The 18731-nt window shown below is 44.4% G+C and overlaps 1 protein-coding gene across 1 annotated transcript in view; it reads left to right on the forward strand.

The window, feature by feature from the left end:
• Nucleotides 1–18731, forward strand: part of LOC119951278 (ubiquitin-like protein 3) — a 57387-nt gene that overhangs the window by 23265 nt on the left and 15391 nt on the right. Inside the window, exons 2-4 of the mRNA XM_038774322.1 lie at nucleotides 3025–3133; nucleotides 11989–12075; nucleotides 13822–13899. Coding sequence (XP_038630250.1) covers nucleotides 3025–3133; nucleotides 11989–12075; nucleotides 13822–13899 — 274 coding nt within the window. The remainder of the gene's footprint in view (nucleotides 1–3024; nucleotides 3134–11988; nucleotides 12076–13821; nucleotides 13900–18731) is intronic.

Consider the following 18731-nt stretch of genomic DNA (forward strand, 5'->3'; position numbering starts at 1 on the left):
AGCTTTTTCTGTAAACACTGAATTAATGTAAAAAATGTCACTTGAGCATGTTTCTCGAGATATCTTTTTGTTGTTAAAAGGTGCCAAAGTTTGTTTAAATGTAGTTTTTGTGGAAAATATATTCGGTGCATAGTGTTTGCGAACACGTCTTTCATCACAAATGCTACTTTTTTTCCCCCTCTGGATTTTCTTCAAGTTTCTTGTCATAAGAACATAAGAACTAGGAGCAGGAGTAGGCCATCTGGCCCCTCGAGCCTGCTCCGCCATTCAATGAGATCATGGCTGATCTTTTGTGGACTCAGCTCCACTTTCCGCCCCGAACACCATAACCCTTAATCCCTTTATTCTTCAAAAAACTATCTATCTTTACCTTAAAAACATGTAATGAAGGAGCCTCAACTGCTTCACTGGGCAAGGAATTCCATAGATTCACAACCCTTTGGGTGAAGAAGTTCCTCCTAAACTCAGTTCTAAATCTACTTCCCCTTATTTTGAGGCTATGCCCCCTAGTTCTGCTGTCACCCGCCAGTGGAAACAACCTGCCCGCATCTATCCTATCTATTCCCTTCATAATTTTAAATGTTTCTATAAGATCCCCCCTCATCCTTCTAAATTCCAACGAGTACAGTCCCAGTCTACTCAACCTCTCCTCATAATCCAACCCCTTCAGCTCTGGGATTAACCTAGTGAATCTCCTCTGCGCACCCTCCAGCGCCAGTACGTCCTTTCTCAAGTAAGGAGACCAAAACTGAACACAATACTCCAGGTGTGGCCGCACTAACACCGTATACAATTGCAACACAACCTCCCTAGTCTTAAACTCCATCCCTTTAGCAATGAAGGACAAAATTCCATTTGCCTTAATCACCTGTTGCACTTGTAAACCAACCTTCTGTGACTCATGCACTAGCACACCCAAGTCTCTCTGAACAGCGGCATGCTTTAATATTTTATCGTTTAAATAATAATCCCGTTTGCTGTTATTCCGACCAAAGTGGATAACCTCACATTTGTCAACATTGTATTCCATCTGCCAGACCCGAGCCCATTCACTTAACCTATCCAAATCCCTCTGCAGACTTCCAGTATCCTCTGCACTTTTCGCTTTACCACTCATCTTAGTGTCATCTGAAAACTTGGACACATTGCCCTTGGTCCCCAACTCCAAATCATCAATGTAAATTGTGAACAATTGTGGGCCCAACACGGACCCCTGAGGGACACCACTAGCTACTGATTGCCAACCAGAGAAACACCCATTTATCCCAACTCTTTGCTTTCTATTAATTAACCAATCCTCTATCCATGCTACTACTTTACCCTTAATGCCATGCATCTTTATCTTATGCAGCAACCTTTTGTGTGGCACCTTGTCAAAGGCTTTCAGGAAATCCAGATATACCACATCCATCGGCTCCCCATTATCTACTGCACTGGTAATGTCCTCAAAAAATTCCACTAAATTAGTTAGGCACAACCTGCCTTTTACGAACCCATGCTGCGTCTGCCCAATGGGACAATTTCTATCCAGATGCCTCGCAATTTCTTCCTTGATGATAGATTCCAGCATCTTCCCTATTACCGAAGTTAAACTCACTGGCCTATAATTTCCTGCTTTCTGCCTACCTCCTTTTTTAAACAGTGGCGTCACGTTTGCTAATTTCCAATCCACCAGGACCACCCCAGAGTCTAGTGAATTTCGGTAAATTATCACTAGTGCATCTGCAATTTCCCTAGCCATCTCTTTTAGCACTCTGGGATGCATTCCATCAGGGCCAGGAGACTTGTCTACCTTTAGCCCCATTAGCTTGCCCATCACTCCCTCCTTAGTGATAACAATCGTCTCAAGGTCCTCACCTGTCATAGCCTCATTTCTATCAGTCACTGGCATGTTATTTGTGTCTTCCACTGTGAAGACCGACCCAAAAAACCTGTTCAGTTCTTCAGCCATTTCCTCATTTCCCATTATTAAAACTCCCTTCTCATCCTCTAAAGGACCAATATTTACCTTAGCCACTCTTTTTTTGTCTTATATATTTGTAAAAACTTTTACTGTCTGTTTTTATATTCTGAGCAAGTTTACTCTCATACTCTATCTTACTCTTCTTTATAGCTTTTTTAGTAGCTTTCTGTTGCCCCCTAAAGATTTCCCAGTCCTCTAATCTCCCAGCAATCTTTGCCACTTTATATGCTTTTTCCTTCAATTTGATACTCCCTTATTTCCTTAGATATCCACGGTCGATTTTCCCTCTTTCTTCCGTCCTTCCTTTTTGTTGGTATAAACCTTTGCTGAGCACTGTGAAAATCGCTTGGAAGGTTCTCCACTGTTCCTCAACTGTTCCACCATAAAGTCTTAGCTCCCAGTCTACCTTAGCTAGTTCTTCTCTCATCCCCTTGTAATCTCCTTTGTTTAAACACAAAACATTGGTATTTGATTTTACTTTCTCACCCTCCATCTGTATTTTAAATTCCACCATATTGTCGACCCACAAGATGCCATCAACGATTGGTTGATTAGCTGCCATTTGGATAAATCCGGTTACTTCACCCTTGTGTGGTGGTGGGCCATAATGGTTGATTCTTTTCCGTTCTTCCTTGTCGTCATAAATGCTAATTTTTCAGTAACTATCAATGAGTGGTAATGGAAACTGGAATCCTGGCTGATTATTTTTTTTTTCCATTTTATTTCCTTCTTTTCAGCCCCAACCAACCGCCACTACCACCATACATAGCCCACTCCAGTGAGACCAATTGTGGTCTATCTACAATATCATTCACTTGAGTTTATCTAACCCAGTGCAGTCTAAAGATCTTCTGTATACTGCAATTGTACTGTGGGCAATGCAGTTAGGCACCCTGAGCTACCAGAAGAAATATTTTTGGTTTCCTTATCAGTGAGTTTCTGCCATGATTAATCTTCTAGAAATGTTTATTGAGGCTTACACACCTATGGTCTGAGATCTTTCACTTTGCTTTGCTCTGCCTTGAGTCAACAATTCTTTTTTCTGTTTCTGTTGCCTACAGGTAAACTTGCGTCTTATTCTAGTTAGTGGGAAGACACAGGAGTTCATGTTTTCACCGAATGATTCTGCTGCAGATATTGCCAAACATGTCTATGAAAACTGGCCTATGGGTAAGTGTACTAGATATTTTTTTTTTTGGTGTGATGGTAGATATACTAGATCTCAAGGGTGATCTTCCAGAGTGTTGATTCTAACTGGGTTGAAATCCTGAACCATGCGAGCTAAGCTGGAGCGTTGAAATAATTTGCTCTGAAATACTTCTCCAGCACCTTTTCTGAATGCATTTTCTTTTATGGTTCAGGACTTTTTTTTTGTGCCAATGTTTTAAATTTAATATTAAAGAAATCAAGCGGAAGGGTCACTGGGGGGGGGAGGTGGAGGTGCAGTGCTATCGTCAGTGAACTGCAAATCCTCTGGGAACCTGGATTTGAATCCACTATGGCAGATGATGGAATTTAAACTCAATAAAACATATAGTTTTAAAGTCTAATGAAATTATTGTCGTAAAACCCTGACTGGTCACTCATGTCCTTTGGGGAAGGAAAACTGTCGTCCTTACCTGGTCAGGCCTAGATATGACTTTGGATCCATAGCAATGTGGTTGAATTGCTCTCTAACAAGCCACTCCATTGTATTCCACTGCTACAAAGAAAATACTTCACTAACATCTGGCGGCTTATACCAAAATTGGGAAAGTGGTGTCTCAGACTAACCAAGCAACAGCTTGATGTTGTCATACTCGAGGAATTGTATCTTTGCAGATAATGTCCCAGACACCACCATCACCTAGCAGAAGTGGTAGTGGCGGCAGCACAGTGGTATACATCTGTGAGGGAGCTGCCCTGGGAGACCTCAGCATGTCTCTCGGCCCCGTGAAGTGTCAGGGCACCAGGTCAAACATAGACGAGGAATCCACCTGCTGATTACTGCGTACAGTCCCAACTCAACCGATGAATGAGTACTCCTCCATGTTGAAACACCACTTGGAGGAAGCACTGAGGGTGGCAAGAATACAGAATGTACTCTGGGTGTATGACTTCAATGTCCCATTCAGTTTCTGATCCATGGTAACTCCCAGGATGATGTTTGTGCGGGATTCCGTGATGGTAATGCCATTGAATGCAAGGGCGATGGTTTGATCCTCTCTTGTAGAAGATGGTCATTGCCTGGCATTTGTGTGGTGCGAATGTAACTTGCCACTTGTCAGCCCAAGCCTGGATATTGCTGCATTTGGACATAGACTGCTTCATTATCTGTGGAGTCGCGAATGCTGAACATTGTGCAGTCATCTGCAAGCATCCCCCCCCCCTGATCTTATGATGGAAGGGAGGTCATTAATGAAGCAGCTGAAGATGGTTGGGCTGAGGATACTGCCCTGAGGAGCTCCTGTAGTGGTGTCCTGGAGCTGAGATGATTGACCTCCAACCATCCCCCCTGATTCCCATTTACTCCAGTTCAGCTGAGCGCCTTGATGCTATACTCAGTCAAATGGTGCCTTGATACCAAGGGCAGTCACTCTCACCTCACCTCAGCTCTTTTGTCCATTTTTGAATCAAGGCTGTAATGAGGTCAGGAGCTAAGTGACCCTGGCAGAACCCAAACTGAGCGTCCGTGAGCAGGTTATTGCTGAGTAAATACACCTTGATAGTACTGTTGATGACTCTTCCACCACTTTGTTGATAATGGACAGTAGACTGATAGGGTGGTAATGGGTTGGATTTGTCGTATTTCTTGTGTACAGGACACACTTGGGCAATTTTCCACATTGCTGGGTAGGTGCCAGTGTTATAGCTGTACTGGAACAGCGTGGCTAGGGGTGCGGCAAGTTCTGGAGTAATATTGTCGGGGCCTATAGCTGTTGCAGTATCCAGTGCCTTCAGCCGTCTCTTGATATCACAGAGAGTGGATTGTATTGGCTGAAGACTGACATCTGCGATGCTGCGGACCTACGGAGCAGACCGAGATGGATCATCCACTCGGCACTTCTGGCTGAAGATTGTTGGCAGTGTCTCAGCCTTGTCTTTTGAACATGCATGCTGGGCTCCTCCATCATTGAGGATGGGAATATTTGTGGAACCTCCTCCTCCATTGAGTTATTTAATTATCCACCACCATTCACTGCTAGATGTGACAGGACTACGGAGCTTGGATCTGATGCGTTTGTTGTGCAATTGCTTAGCTCTGTCTATTACTTTCTGCTTATGCTGAAAGGCACACAAGTAGTTCAGTGTTGTAGCTTCACCAGTTTGACGCCTCATTTTCAGTATGCCTCGTGTTGCTCCTGGCATACTCTCCTGCACACTTCACTGAAACGAGTTGATCCCCTGGCTTGGTGGTAATCGTAGAGTGGGGGATATGCCAGGCCATGAGGTTGCAGATTGGGGTTGAATACAATTCTACTGCTGCTGATGGCCCACAGCGCCTCCTGGATGTCCAGCCTGGAGTTGCTAGATCTGTGCAAAGTCTATTCCGTTTAGCACGGTGGTAGTGCCATGCAATATGATGGAGAGTGTTCACAAGGACAGTGCGGTGGTCACTTCTACCACTACCATCATGGACAGATGCATCTGCAGCAGGCAGATTGGTGAGGATGAGGTCAAGTATATTTTTCCCTCTTGGTTCCCTCATCACCTGCTGCAGCCCCAGTCTAGCAGCTATGTCCTTTAGGGCTTGGTCTGTGGTAGTACCGAGCCACTCTTGGTGATGGACATTGAAGTCCCCCACCCAGAGCATATTCAGCGCCATTGCCACCCTCTGCTTCCTCCAACTGGTGTTCAACGGAATACTGATTCTTCAGCTGATGGTGGCCGGTATGTGGTAATCAGCAAGAGGTTTCCCCTAACCCGGCCAAGGACAGGACCCTGTCCATAAGCGAAGGTGATGGTCCCAGGGGAAATGAAGGAAGCTCCTTGCGTAAAAGAATCTTCCACCTGAATACCTTCCCTCAAGGGTGATGGGCAATCCCAATAAATGTCTCCAAACCCTCCATCTCCCGTGGCCTAAACCGTTAGTCTAAGCCAGACAGAATGTTCATCTTCACTGTCTGTACCCTTCCTGCTAAGGTCAGAGAGAGGGCATCCCACCTTTTCAAATCCACCTTCACCCCATCCACCGGACTAGAAAAGTTAATAAATTCATCGACCACGCTGATTCTCAGATATTGGAAGCTAGTCCTGGCTGGGCAAACAGCAGGCTAGATCAGCTCCCCTCCTTGGGCGAGTTCACCGGAAAATATTTACTCATGCCCATATTCAGCTTGTACCCCAAAAAGGAGCCAAATTTCCTGAGCAATTCCATCATCTCCCTCCCGGTTGTGATGTATGGTAAAAAACATTGTCCGCATATATACTCCCTCCTGCTATACTTGTTAGACAATCTCAACGCAATGGCAAGCGGCACGATTGCTAAGGCAAACAAAAGCAGAGACAACAGACATCCCTGCCTTGTACCCCTGTTCAGTTGAAAATACACTGAGCTCAGGCCATTAGTATGCACGTTCACAAAAAGCCTGCCGACCTGAAACAAATTCGGTCTGCTTCTCAGAAATCATTCCAAGAGGCGGGGCTCCAACAATTTAGCATCAGCATTTAATAAGGAAATAGGCCGTTACGACCCATGATCGTGGGATCCTTGCCCTTCAGGATCAAGGACATCAAGTCCTATGCCAGCATTGCCGGCAACACCCCCAGGACACAGAATCATTAAACATATCCAGAAGAAGTGTGACCAACTAACCAACAAACTGTTTCTACAATTCAATGGGGAGCCCATCCCAACCTGGTGCTTTGCCTGTCAGCAGTAACCGAATACAGCTTATTATCCTCTGTGGCCCGATCAGCGTCTCCAAATCCTGCTCCACCTCCGGGATGGTCAACCCATCCAAAAGTTGCTTCATTGATATACCATCCTCCCGGGGGCTCTGACTCTTACAACCCCTCTCAACCCATCCAAAAGTTGCTTCATTGATATACCATCCTCCCGGGGGCTCTGACTCTTACAACCCCTGGTAGAAGGTCTTAAACAGCTCATTAACCATCTCTGGGGCAGAAAGCAACTCGTCACCCGAGTTCCTAACCTGCATCTCCTGGGAGGCAGCCTGCCGTCTCAACTGCTGATGCAACAGATGACTGGCCTTCTCCTCATACTCGTAAGCCCCCTTTAGAGCGTCCCAGCTGGCTCACCGCCTTGCCCATTGACAACTCGTCCATTTGCAATTTCTTTCCACCAATAATTCTGGTGTCAGGACGATTTGAATGCTGGCAGTCCACTTCCAAGAACCAGCCACTGTGTCTCAACCTTCCCAGATTTATCCCTATGCGCTTTATAATCATCTCCTCTTCTCTTTCCCCCCCCCCCCCCCCCCCCCCCCCCCCCCCCCCCCCCAACTGCCTTCAGGGCTTCTCTGAGCATGGAAAGAGAGATTGCCTCATTCCTGTTGGAATGGGCGGAAAGAGACAAAAACAAAGAACCCTGGTGGGAGCGTGTGCGGCTGCTCACCACCTGTCTGCTGCCGGAAGCTCTCCTTTCATGAACATACTTAATACCAGAAGTAATTACCAGGTGATCAGAAAGTAATCGAACCTGGATCTTCCAATTTCCATGGCTGAAAATTGTACTGGATGATGCAGTTTCATCAGAGGAATCCTATCATAAAATTTTAGACAAATTCTCAACCTTTCTGGTATCAATGTCATAGGTAAAAGAAGGAATGAGATTCTAAAAGTAGAATCTAAGGAGAAGAAAGTCGAGGCATCGGACCACCAAGGTGGGATTACTATCAGTTCATGTGCTAGTCAGAGTTGAAATAGGATATATTGGATGAATATGTGGCTGAAGAGATGGTGTGAAGGGGAGGGTTTGAAATTCTTGAGGCATTGGGACCGGTTCTGGGGAAGTGGGACCAGCACGAACTGGACGGGTCAGATCTAGGCAGGGCCAGAACTGAGGCTCTAGAGGGAGTATTTGCTGGAGTGGTTGGGAAGAGTTTAAACTAAAATGGCAGATGGAACCTATGCAAGGAGTCCAAGGAGAGGGAATTGAGGACAAGAAAAAGGGGAATAAGAAAGTGATAGGCAGAGAAACCAAGGACTGCAGTGAACAATAAGTGGGACTGGGACCGCAGCCAACAATATGTGGGAATGGGACAAGTAAAAGAGGAGCCTTAAGGCTTTGTGCCTTAACGCACGGAACATCTCAGTAAAGTGGATTAATTAATCGTGCATATAGACATGGCTGCAGGGTGACCAGGGATGGGAATTGAACGTTCTGAGATGTGCAGTATTTAAGAAAGATGGTCAGAAAGGAAAAGGTGGTGGAGTTGCATTGCTGGTTAAAGAGGAGATTAATGCAATAGAGAAGAAAGATATTAGGTACAACAATGTGGAATCTGTATCGGTAGAGCTGAGAAGCACCAAGGGGCAGAAAACCTTCTTTTGGGGGGGTGGAGGGGTTGATTATGTATAGACCCTCGAACTGTAGTGGTGATGTTCGGAATGACATTAAACAGGAAATAAGGGGTGCATGTGATAAAGGAGCATTTATAATTATGGGTTACGGATTGGGCATATCAAATTGGTTACAGTATTATGGAGGAGGATTTCCTGGAGTGTATATGGATGGTTTTCTGGATCAATGCATTGAGGAACTAACTGGAGAAAAGGCTATCCTAGACTGAGTATCGTGTAATGAGAAAGGATTAATTGGCAATCCAGGTGTCCGAAACTTCTTCGGGATGAGTGACCATGATATGATAGAATTTTTCATCAAGATGGAGAGTGACGTAGTTAATTCTGAGACAAGGGTCCAGAATCAAAATAAAGGAAACTGAGATATGAGGTGTGTGTTGACTATGGATTGGAAAACATTACTTCAAGAGATGACTGTGAATAGGCAGTGGTAAACATTCGAAGAGCGCATGGGTAAATTGAAATAATTGTTTATTCCTGTCTGGCGCAAAAGTAAAATGGGAAAGGAGGCCAAACGATGGTTTACAAGGGAAGTAGTGGGGTTATATTAGCTACCCTCCAATCTGTAGGTACTGTTCGAGAATATATAGAATCTTAGAAGATGCCGAGCATACAAATTGGCCAGGAAAAACAGAGAATTGGGAGCAGTCCAGAATTCAGCAAAGGACCGAGAGATTAATTAAGAAGGGGAATGTACAGTACAAATAAGCCTGCAGGGAACATAAAACTGACTAACGTTTCAAGATATATGAAGGCAAAAGATTGGTGAAGACATCAGTCAGAAACAGGGAAATTTATAATGGGAGCAAAGAAAAGGCTGGCCAACTAAATACATGCTTTGGTTCTGTTCTCACAAATGGGGACACAAATAGCATACCAGAAATGTTGGGGAAGATGGGTTTTCATGAGAGGGGACAACTGAAGGAGATCAGTATTAGTGGAGAAATGGTATTGGGGAAATTGGGGTTGAAGGTTGATTAAACCACTGGGGGCTGATCATCTGCATCCCAGAGCACTTAAGAAAGTGGCTCTAGAAATAGTGGATGCATTGGTGGTGATCTTCAAAGATTTTCTAGACTCTGGAACAGTTCCTACAGATTTGAGGGTAGCTATTGTAGCCCCCCTATTTAAAAAGGGAAGTAGAGAGAAAACTGGGAATTTTAGACCAGTAGTGGGGAAATTCTAGAATCCATTATCAAGGGTTTTATTGCAGAGCACTTGGGGAAAACAACAGCAGGATCAGACCGAGTCAGCATGGATTCATGAAAGGGAAATCATGTTTGACAAATCTGTTGGAATTCTTCAAGGATGTAACTAGTAGAGTTGATGATGAGGAGCCAGTGGATGCGGTTTATTTGGACTTTAAGATGGCTTTTGACAATGTTCCACGTAAGATTAGCGTCTAAAATTAAAGCAAATGGGATTAGAGTAGTGTATTAGAACATAGAACAGTACAGCACAGAACAGGCCCTTCGGCCCTCAATGTTGTGCCGAGCCATGATCACCCTACTCAAACCCACGTATCCACCCTATACCCGTAACCCAACAACCCCCCCTTAACCTTACTTTTATTAGGACACTACGGGCAATTTAGCATGGCCAATCCACCTAACCCGCACATCTTTGGACTGTGGGAGGAAACCGGAGCACCCGGAGGAAACCCACGCACACAGGGGGAGGACGTGCAGACTCCACACAGACAGTGACCCAGCCGGGAATCGAACCTGGGACCCTGGAGCTGTGAAGCATTTATGCTAACCACCATGCTACCCTGCTGCCCTGAGATTCAGAAAACTGGTTGGCAGATAGGAAACAGAGTAGGAATAAACTGGTCTTTTTCTAAATGCAGGCAGTGACTAGTGGGTTTTGCAGGGATTGGTGCTGGGACCCCAGCTATTCACAATATATTGTGGTGATCGTAGATCTGAGTAGATGCAATACAACTGAGCAAGCACTAGAGGGAGCACGGGAGAGCTATATAGACACAGGGACAGGAAGTGATGACACACTTCACGGAAGGCAGAACTGAAAGCAGGACACAGACAAGCAGGCAGCATTTGAGGTAGTTGTTAGTTAAGTGCTGAAGAGAGAACAAATTCACAATAAAGCATCTTCTCCACATTTGAGACTACGAGCTTTATTAAGACACGAGGAACAACACATATATATTAATGATTTAGATGAGGGAACAATTTGTGATATCTCCAGTTTTGCAGATGAGACAAAGCTGGGTGGAAGGGTGATCTGTGAGGAGGATGCAGAGATCCTTCATTGTGATTTAGACAAGTTGAGTGAGTGAGCAAATTAATGGTTGATCCAGCATATTTTGGATAAATGTGAGGGCAGCAAAAACAGGAAATTATTATCTGAATTACCATAAATTAGGTGAGGGGAATGTGCAATGACGTGGGTGTCCTCACACATCAGTCACTGAAGGTAAGCATGTAGGTGCAGCAGGCGCTAAAGAAGGCAAATGGTATGTTGGCCTTCATAGTGAGAGGATTTGAGTACAGGAGCAGGGTGTCCTGCTGCAATTATACAGGGCTACACCTGGAATATTATGTGCAGTTTTGGTCTCCTTATCTGAGGAAGGTTGTTCTTGCTATAGAGAGAGTATAGGGAAGGTTTATGAGACTGATTCCTGGGATGGCAGGACTGATGTATGAGGAAAGATTGAGTTGGTTAAGATTGTATTTGTTGGACGGCATGATGCAGGGGTAGCACTCCTGCCTCACTGCGCTGAGCACCTGGGTTCGATCCTGGCCCCGGATCATTGTCTGTGTGGAGTTTGTACTTTCTCCCCATGTCTGTCTGGGTCTCACCCCCACAACCCAAAGATGTGCAGGGTAGGTAGATTGGCCATGCTAAATTGCCCCTTAATTTGAAAAAAAAACCAATTGGGTACTTTAAATTTATTTTAAAAGGATTGTATTTTCTGAGTTTCGATGAATGAGGGGGGGGGGTTTCATAGAAACCTATTAAATTCCAACAGGAGTAGACCGGGTAAGATGCAACCAGGGGTCGCAGTCTGAGGATAATGGGTAAACATTTTAGGACTATGTCCCCCTCCCACTTGTTGACCACCAGAACGTTATTTTATCCCTTCTCCTTTTGCATTAAAACTGCCATTCCTCCTCCTACTGAATTGTTTGACAAACCTTTATCCTTTCTGATTTGTTTTACTCGCCATTCAGGGATCTCTTGACTTATCCTGTGATATGGTTCCAGTGGCACAGCACCCTAACCTGTGATATGGTTACAGTGTCACAGCACCCTAACCTGTGATATGGTTCCAGTGGCACAGCACCCTGCCCGTTCAGAGGTTTTTGTGCTTGGCCTGATTTCTTGCGTACCTGTAAAATATTGCATCCCCCCCTCCATTTTACCTTCCTTCCAAAGTGTTGGATGAAATGCAATATTGAGAAAGACTTTTTTAAATTGGAGACTTTAAAATATTTGCTTTATAGTTGAATGTGAAATTGTGTTTGCTGTCCTTGCAGACTGGGATGAAGAACAGGTCAGTAGTGCCAACATTCTTCGGCTTATTTACCAAGGAAGATTTTTACATGGAAATGTCACCTTGGGGGGTAAGTTGCAAACGTTGCGTGTGTTTTTTTTACAATTGAAAAGATTTTGGAAGATTGAGCAGTGTATTGCTCCTTCATTCTGTCTGATTTAAATGGAAACCTGAATTACAAAACTGCTGGGAGCACACAACAGTATCTGAAAGGGAAAGATGTGATTATTTTCTATCTGCTGAAAGGCCTGATGAATGTTTTACAGTATCTGCTTTGTGAGTAGGTTATTCAACAGCTGGAGCTTTCAGTTAGATTATGTCTGACCTGCACCTCAATTTCTTTACCTGCTTTTATTGCATATCCCTTGATACCTTGCCAACAAATCTGTTAATCTCAGTCTTGAAATTTTCAGTTGCCCCTTCCTTTGGGGAGTGAATGCCAACTTTCCACTACCATTTGTGTGAACAAATCTTTGATTTCACTCCCAAATTGCCTGGCTCTACTTTTAACAAGGTCCATTCTCTCTCTCTCTCTCTCTCTCTCTCTCCTTTCTTCTCCCCCCCCCCAACCACCACCACCACCAGAAGAAATCATGTCACCAAATCCTTTTATCCTTTTTAAACATCACAATTAGATCATCCTCTACCTTTTAAATTAAAGGGAATGCATGGCAAATGTTTGCAAATAATTTAATCCTTTAAACCTGGGCATCATTCTGGTGAATCTGTGCTGTATCCACTCCAGGGTCAATGTAAGGCTGTTTATAACTGTTTGTATTTCGACCTATTGAGGTAACAACCAATATTCTATTAACCTTTGTGGTTTTTTTTTGTCTACTTGCTCTTTAGTGATTTGTATGCACAGTGTTAAACCTCTTTGCTTCTCCACTGTCTAGTTTCACACGTCTTTAAATTAATCTGAACTCCAAGCGGTACAATAGATGACCTCCCGTGTTCCCGCATTGAACTCCATTTGATACCATTTCACCCGTTCATTCACTTAATTACTTGTGTTCCTTTGTAACTTCCTGTTCCCATCTGTACAAATTGATTACTCTCTCCCTTCTTCCAGATCACTGATGTAGATGATGAAAAAACTGAGGCCCCAGAACTGATCCCTGCAGAATACCAATTAGACCATAAGACATAGGCCAAGTGGCCTAATTCTGCTCCTATCAAGTCTGCTCCGCCATTCAATCGTGGCTGATATTTTCTCATTCCCATTCTTCTGCCTTCTCCCCATAATCCCTGATCTCCTTATCAATCAAGAACCTGTCTATCTCTGTCTTAAAGACACTCACTGAATTGGCCTCCACAGCCTTCTGCGGCAAAGAGTTCCACAGATTCACCACCCTCTGGCTGAAGAAATTCTTCCTCATCTCTGTTTTAAAGGATTGTCCCTTTAATCTGAGATGGTGTCCTCTGGTTCTAATTTTTCCTACAAGTGGAAACATCCTCTCCACGTCCACTCTATCCAGGCCTCGCAGTATCTTGTAAGTTTCAATAAGATTCCCCCTCATCCTTTTAAACTCCAAAGAGTACAGACCCAGAGTCCTCAAACGTTCCTCATACGACAAGTTCTTCATTCCAGGGATCATTCTTGTGAACCTCCTCTGGACCTTTTCCAAGGCCAGCACATCCTTCCTTCGATACAGGGCCCAAAACTGCTCAGAATACTCCGAATGGGGTCTGACCATTCAGCGCCCATGTCTTTTTATCCTACCTCCTAATCTATTTTGAAAAATTGTCTTAAGTTTTGTGCACATCTGGTTTCTCTCGTGCTAATATATTCTGAAAACCTTTGTCCCTTTGTCAGCTTTGAAGCTTCCTCCTGGAAGGATGACCGTGATGCACTTGGTTGCCAGAGAGACATTGCCAGAACCTAATTCACAAGGTAATATTGCATCAAGTTTGAGTGCTCAGGAGCTGAATTTATTAAAGCATTCCATACCTCTCGCCTCCACTTTTCGGCAGGAGAATGTTAATCCAGTTTAAACAATGTGATGTAAAATGTTAATTGCTTCATTTTTAAATTTCTCTACCCCTTTCCTGCTGAGGTATAATTCCAAAGTGCTGGTTATTGCCTGATATGCCACTCCAATAATCATTCTTCACATGTGCCTTGTTCATTTAGTTCACAGTTGTTCAACTATAGGAGGTTATAATCTACCCTTGCCTAATACTACACGGCTGAGGTTATTCATGAATTTTCCACCTTCTCAACCTTGCCTTTCACCTGGGGTGTGGGGATCCTTGATTTAAATCATCACCAGTCAGTCTCCTTCCCCCACCCACAAAGGGGAGAGCAGCCTGGGACTACGGAAAATTTACTTTTATATGGGATAAAAAAATCCTGCCTGTTTAGGTCAACTGTAACAGTTACCCTGCTTTGGCACTGATGTGAGTTTTGACCTAAGGCTTCCTGCTCTGACTGGCTCAGTCTTACACTAGGTACTTGACAACTAAAATGACCAAAGTGGCAGGGAGATGGGAACCTATGAAAGGTGTCAAAGGAGGAAATGAGGACAAAGACAAAAGACAGAAAGGGGAATAAAAAAATGATAGGCAGAGAAACCAAGGGCCAGATTCAAACAGGGCCATAATGAAAAATATTGTGAGCGGGACAAGTAATGTTAAAAAGGCTAGCTTAAAGACTTTGTGCTTCGCGTGCGGAGCTTTCGTAATAAAGCAGATCAACTAATTTTGCAAATAGATGTAAACAGGTATGATGTAATCGGTGACATGGCTGCAAGGTGAGAGGGATGGGAACTGAACGTCAGTTCCTGCGAGTATCTCAGAAGAACAAACAAAACGGAAAAAGCAGTGGCATTGCAATGCTGGTCAAAGAGTAAATTAACGCAATAGTGAGGAAGGATGTTAGCTCCGACAATGTGGAATCTGTATCTGTCCAACTGAGAAACAGTTGGGTCAATAAATGTTAGTGGCCGTTGTACAGACCGCCACAACTGTGGGATGTTAGAAACAGGACATTAGAGACGCATGCGATAAAGGAACATTTGTTATCATGGATCGTTTTAATTTGCATATAGATTGGGCGAATCAAATTAGTCACAATATCATAGAGGAGGAATTCCTGGAGTGTGTATTGAATGGTTTTCTGGACCAATACGTTGCAGAACCAACGAGAGAACAGGCCATTCTAGACTTGATACTGTGTAACGAGAATGGAATTATTGGCAATAGACTTGTGCGAGACCTCTTGGGGAAGAGCGACCTTTATATGATAGAATTTATCATCAAGATGGAGAGTGAAATTGTTGATTCTGAGACTGTCCTGAATAAAGGAAACCATGATGACATGAGGCGCGAGTTGGCTATGATCAATTGGGAAATATTACTTAAAAGGGGTGACACCGTGGATAGGCAATGGCAAATATTCAAAGAGCGCACTGTTGAACTGCACTAATTGTTTATTTCTGTGTGCACAAAAGTAAAGCTGGAAAGATGGCCAATCCATGGCTTACAAGGGAAATAGAACATAGAACAGTACAGCACAGAACAGGCCCTTCGGCCCTCGATGTTGTGCCGAGCAATGATCACCCTACTCAAACCCACATCCACCCTATACCCGTAACCCAACAACCCCCCCTTAACATTACTTTTTAGGACACTACGGGCAATTTAGCAGGGCCAATCCACCTAACCCGCACATCTTTAGACTGAAATGAAAGATCGTATTCCATCTGAGGAAGAATCCTGCAAATTGGCCAAGAGAAACAACACGCCTGAGGATTGGGAGCAGTTTTGAATTCAGCAAAGAAGGACCAAGGGTTGATTAAGAAGGGGAAAATAGAGAATTAGTAAGCTTGCGGGGAACATAAAACTGACTGTAAAAGTTTCTAAGTATGTGAAGAGAAAGGGTGGTGAAGAAATTAGTCAGAAACGGGGGAATTTATAATGGGGAATGAAGAAAAGGCTGGCCAACTAAACACATGCTTTGGTTCTGTCTTCACAAAGGAGGACCCAAGTAACATATCAGAAATATTGGGGAAGACGAGGTTTTGTGAGAGGGAAGAACTGAAAAAGATCAGTATTAGTGAAGAAATGGTTATGGGGAAATTGATGGGGTTTAAGGTCGATTTAAATCCCTAAAGCCTGTTGACCTGCACCCCAGAGTATTTAAGGAAGTGGCTCTAGAAATAGTTGATGCTTTGGTGGTCACCTTCAAAGATTTTCTAGACTTTGGAACAGTTCCTACAGATTGGAGGGTAGGGTAGCTAATGTAACCCCACTATTTAAAAAGGAAAGTAGAGAGAAAACAGGCAAGATTGACATTGGTAGTGGGGTAAAATCTAGAATTTATTATCAAAGATTTTATAGCAGTGCACTTGGGGGGGAAAAAGTGGCAGGATCAGGCGGAGTCAGCATCTATTTATGAAGAGGAAATCCTGTTTGACAAATCTACTGAAATTTGATGAGGAGGAGTGAGCAGATGTGGTTTATTTATACTTTCAGAAGGCTTTTAACAAAGTCCCGCATAAAAGAGCATGTAAAATTAAAGAACAAGTGATTAGATGTGGTGTTTTGAAATGGATAGAAAACTGGTTGGCAGACCGGAAATAAAGAGTAGGAATTAACTGGTCTTTTTCAAATTGGCAGGCAGTGACAAGTGCGGTAGCGCAGGGAATCAGCAGTGTCTAGTAGGGTACCGCAGAGAGCCCAGCTATTCACAAAACATATTTATGATTTAGTTGAGGGAACAAAATGTAATATCTCCAAATTTGCAGATGACACCAAGTTGGGTGGGAAGCTGTGCTGCGAGGAGGATACAGAGATCCTTCACTGTGATTTGGGCAAGTTCAGCGAGTGGGCAAGTGAATGGCTGATGCAATATTTTTTGGATAGCGCAAGATTATCCACTTTGGCAGCAAAAATGGGAAATCAGACTATTATCTAAATGGCCATAAATTAGGAGAGGGGAATGTGCAATGAGATGTGTGTGTCCACATACACCAGTCGCTGAAGGAGAGCATGCAGGTACAGCAGGCAGTAAAGAAAGCAAATGGCATGTGGGCGTTCATAGCAAGAGGATTTGTGCAGGGCCAGCAATGTCTTGTTGCAATTATACAGAGCCTTTGGTGAGGCCACACCTGGAATACTGTGAGCAGTTTTGGCCTCTTTATCTGAGGAAGGATTCTCTTGCTCTAGAGAGAATGCAACGAAGATTTGTCAGACTGATTCTTGGGATGGCAAGACTGAGGTATGAGGAGAGATTTAGTCGGTTAGGATTGTATTCGCTGTATTATTGGGCGGCGAATATTGCTATAGTAAGGAAATAGGCTGTGGGGGCAGGTTGAGGTGGCATCGTGAAGGGGTATGTGTTTGATGGCTCTGATGTTGACGCCTTTACCCTTATCGTCGGCCGGGTACACTACCAGCCCAGTGGTGGTGTCGGCTTTGAGCGTGTGGGGGCAGTGAAGGCAGCATCGGGGAATGGAGGGCGTCTCGGTGTGGGTGCCGATCTGTAGTAATCCTAGATTTGCATCAGTGGGGCTTGATGAGAGGTTTAGGGGGTGGTGGCAGGCAGGGATTGAGCACTTTGACGACTTGTTAATAAGGGACAGATTCGTGGGGCTGGAGTACCTGGAGGAAGTATATGAATTGCTCGGGCGGAATGGCTTCAGGTACCTGCAGGTTCAGAACCTTGTAAGGAAAGGGGCCTCCTTACAGGGGTGGGTGGTGGGTTACACAGGAGTGGTTGTTCATTGAATTGGTTTTTTAAAAAATAATTTTTATTCAAATTTTTTGTCAAAAACATAATATTTGCATAACTGCGTGCAACCATTAACATAATAAAATAAAAGTTAATCGTATATACAAAGAAAAGAACAATACAACGCCACTCCCCCTGCGATGCTGCTGCTGCTGAACATTACTGCTCTCTTAGAAAGTCAAGGAATGGCTGCCACCTCCGAGAGATCCCTGCCATGGACCCCCTTGAGGCAAACTTTATTTTCTCGAAACTGAGGAACCCAGCCATGTCACTAACCCAGGTCTCTACACTCTGGGGCTTCGAGTCCCTCCACATTAAACGGATCCGTCTCCGGGCTACCAGGGAGGCAGAGGCCACTCTGTCGGCCTCTTTCGCTTCCTGAACTCCTGGATCGTCTGACACACCAAAGATCGCTATCTCTGGTCTCGGCATCACCCACTTGTCTAAGATCTTGGACATTGCCTTAGCAAAATCCTGCTAGAATCCCTTAAGAGCCGGGCACGCCCAGAACATATAGACATGACCTGCAGGGCTTCCCGCACACCTCGCACATTTATCGTCAACCCCAAAGAGTTTGCTCATCCTGGTTGCCGTCACCGGTAGCATTGTGGATAGCACAATTGCTTCACAGCTCCAGGGTCCCAGGTTTGATTCCGGCTTGGGTCGCTGTCTTTGTGGAGTCAGCACGTTCTCCCCGTGTGTGCGTGGGTTTCCTCCGGGTGCTCTGGTTTCCTCCCACAGTCCAAAGATGTGCAGGTTAGGTGGATTGGCCATGATAAATTGCCCTTGGTGTCCAAAATTGCCCTTAGTGTTGGGTGGGGTTACTGAGATGTGGGGATAGGGTGGAGGTGTTGACCTTGGGTAGGGTGCTCTTTCCAAGAGCCGGTGCAGACTCGATGGGCCGAATGGCCTCCTTCTGCACTAACTTCTATGATATCTATGATGTGTGCTCAGTGGACCACCTTAAACTGGACTAAGCAAAGTCTGGCACA

Source organism: Scyliorhinus canicula, chromosome 17 (genome assembly GCF_902713615.1).
Source record: "Scyliorhinus canicula chromosome 17, sScyCan1.1, whole genome shotgun sequence".
NCBI lineage: Eukaryota > Metazoa > Chordata > Chondrichthyes > Carcharhiniformes > Scyliorhinidae > Scyliorhinus > Scyliorhinus canicula.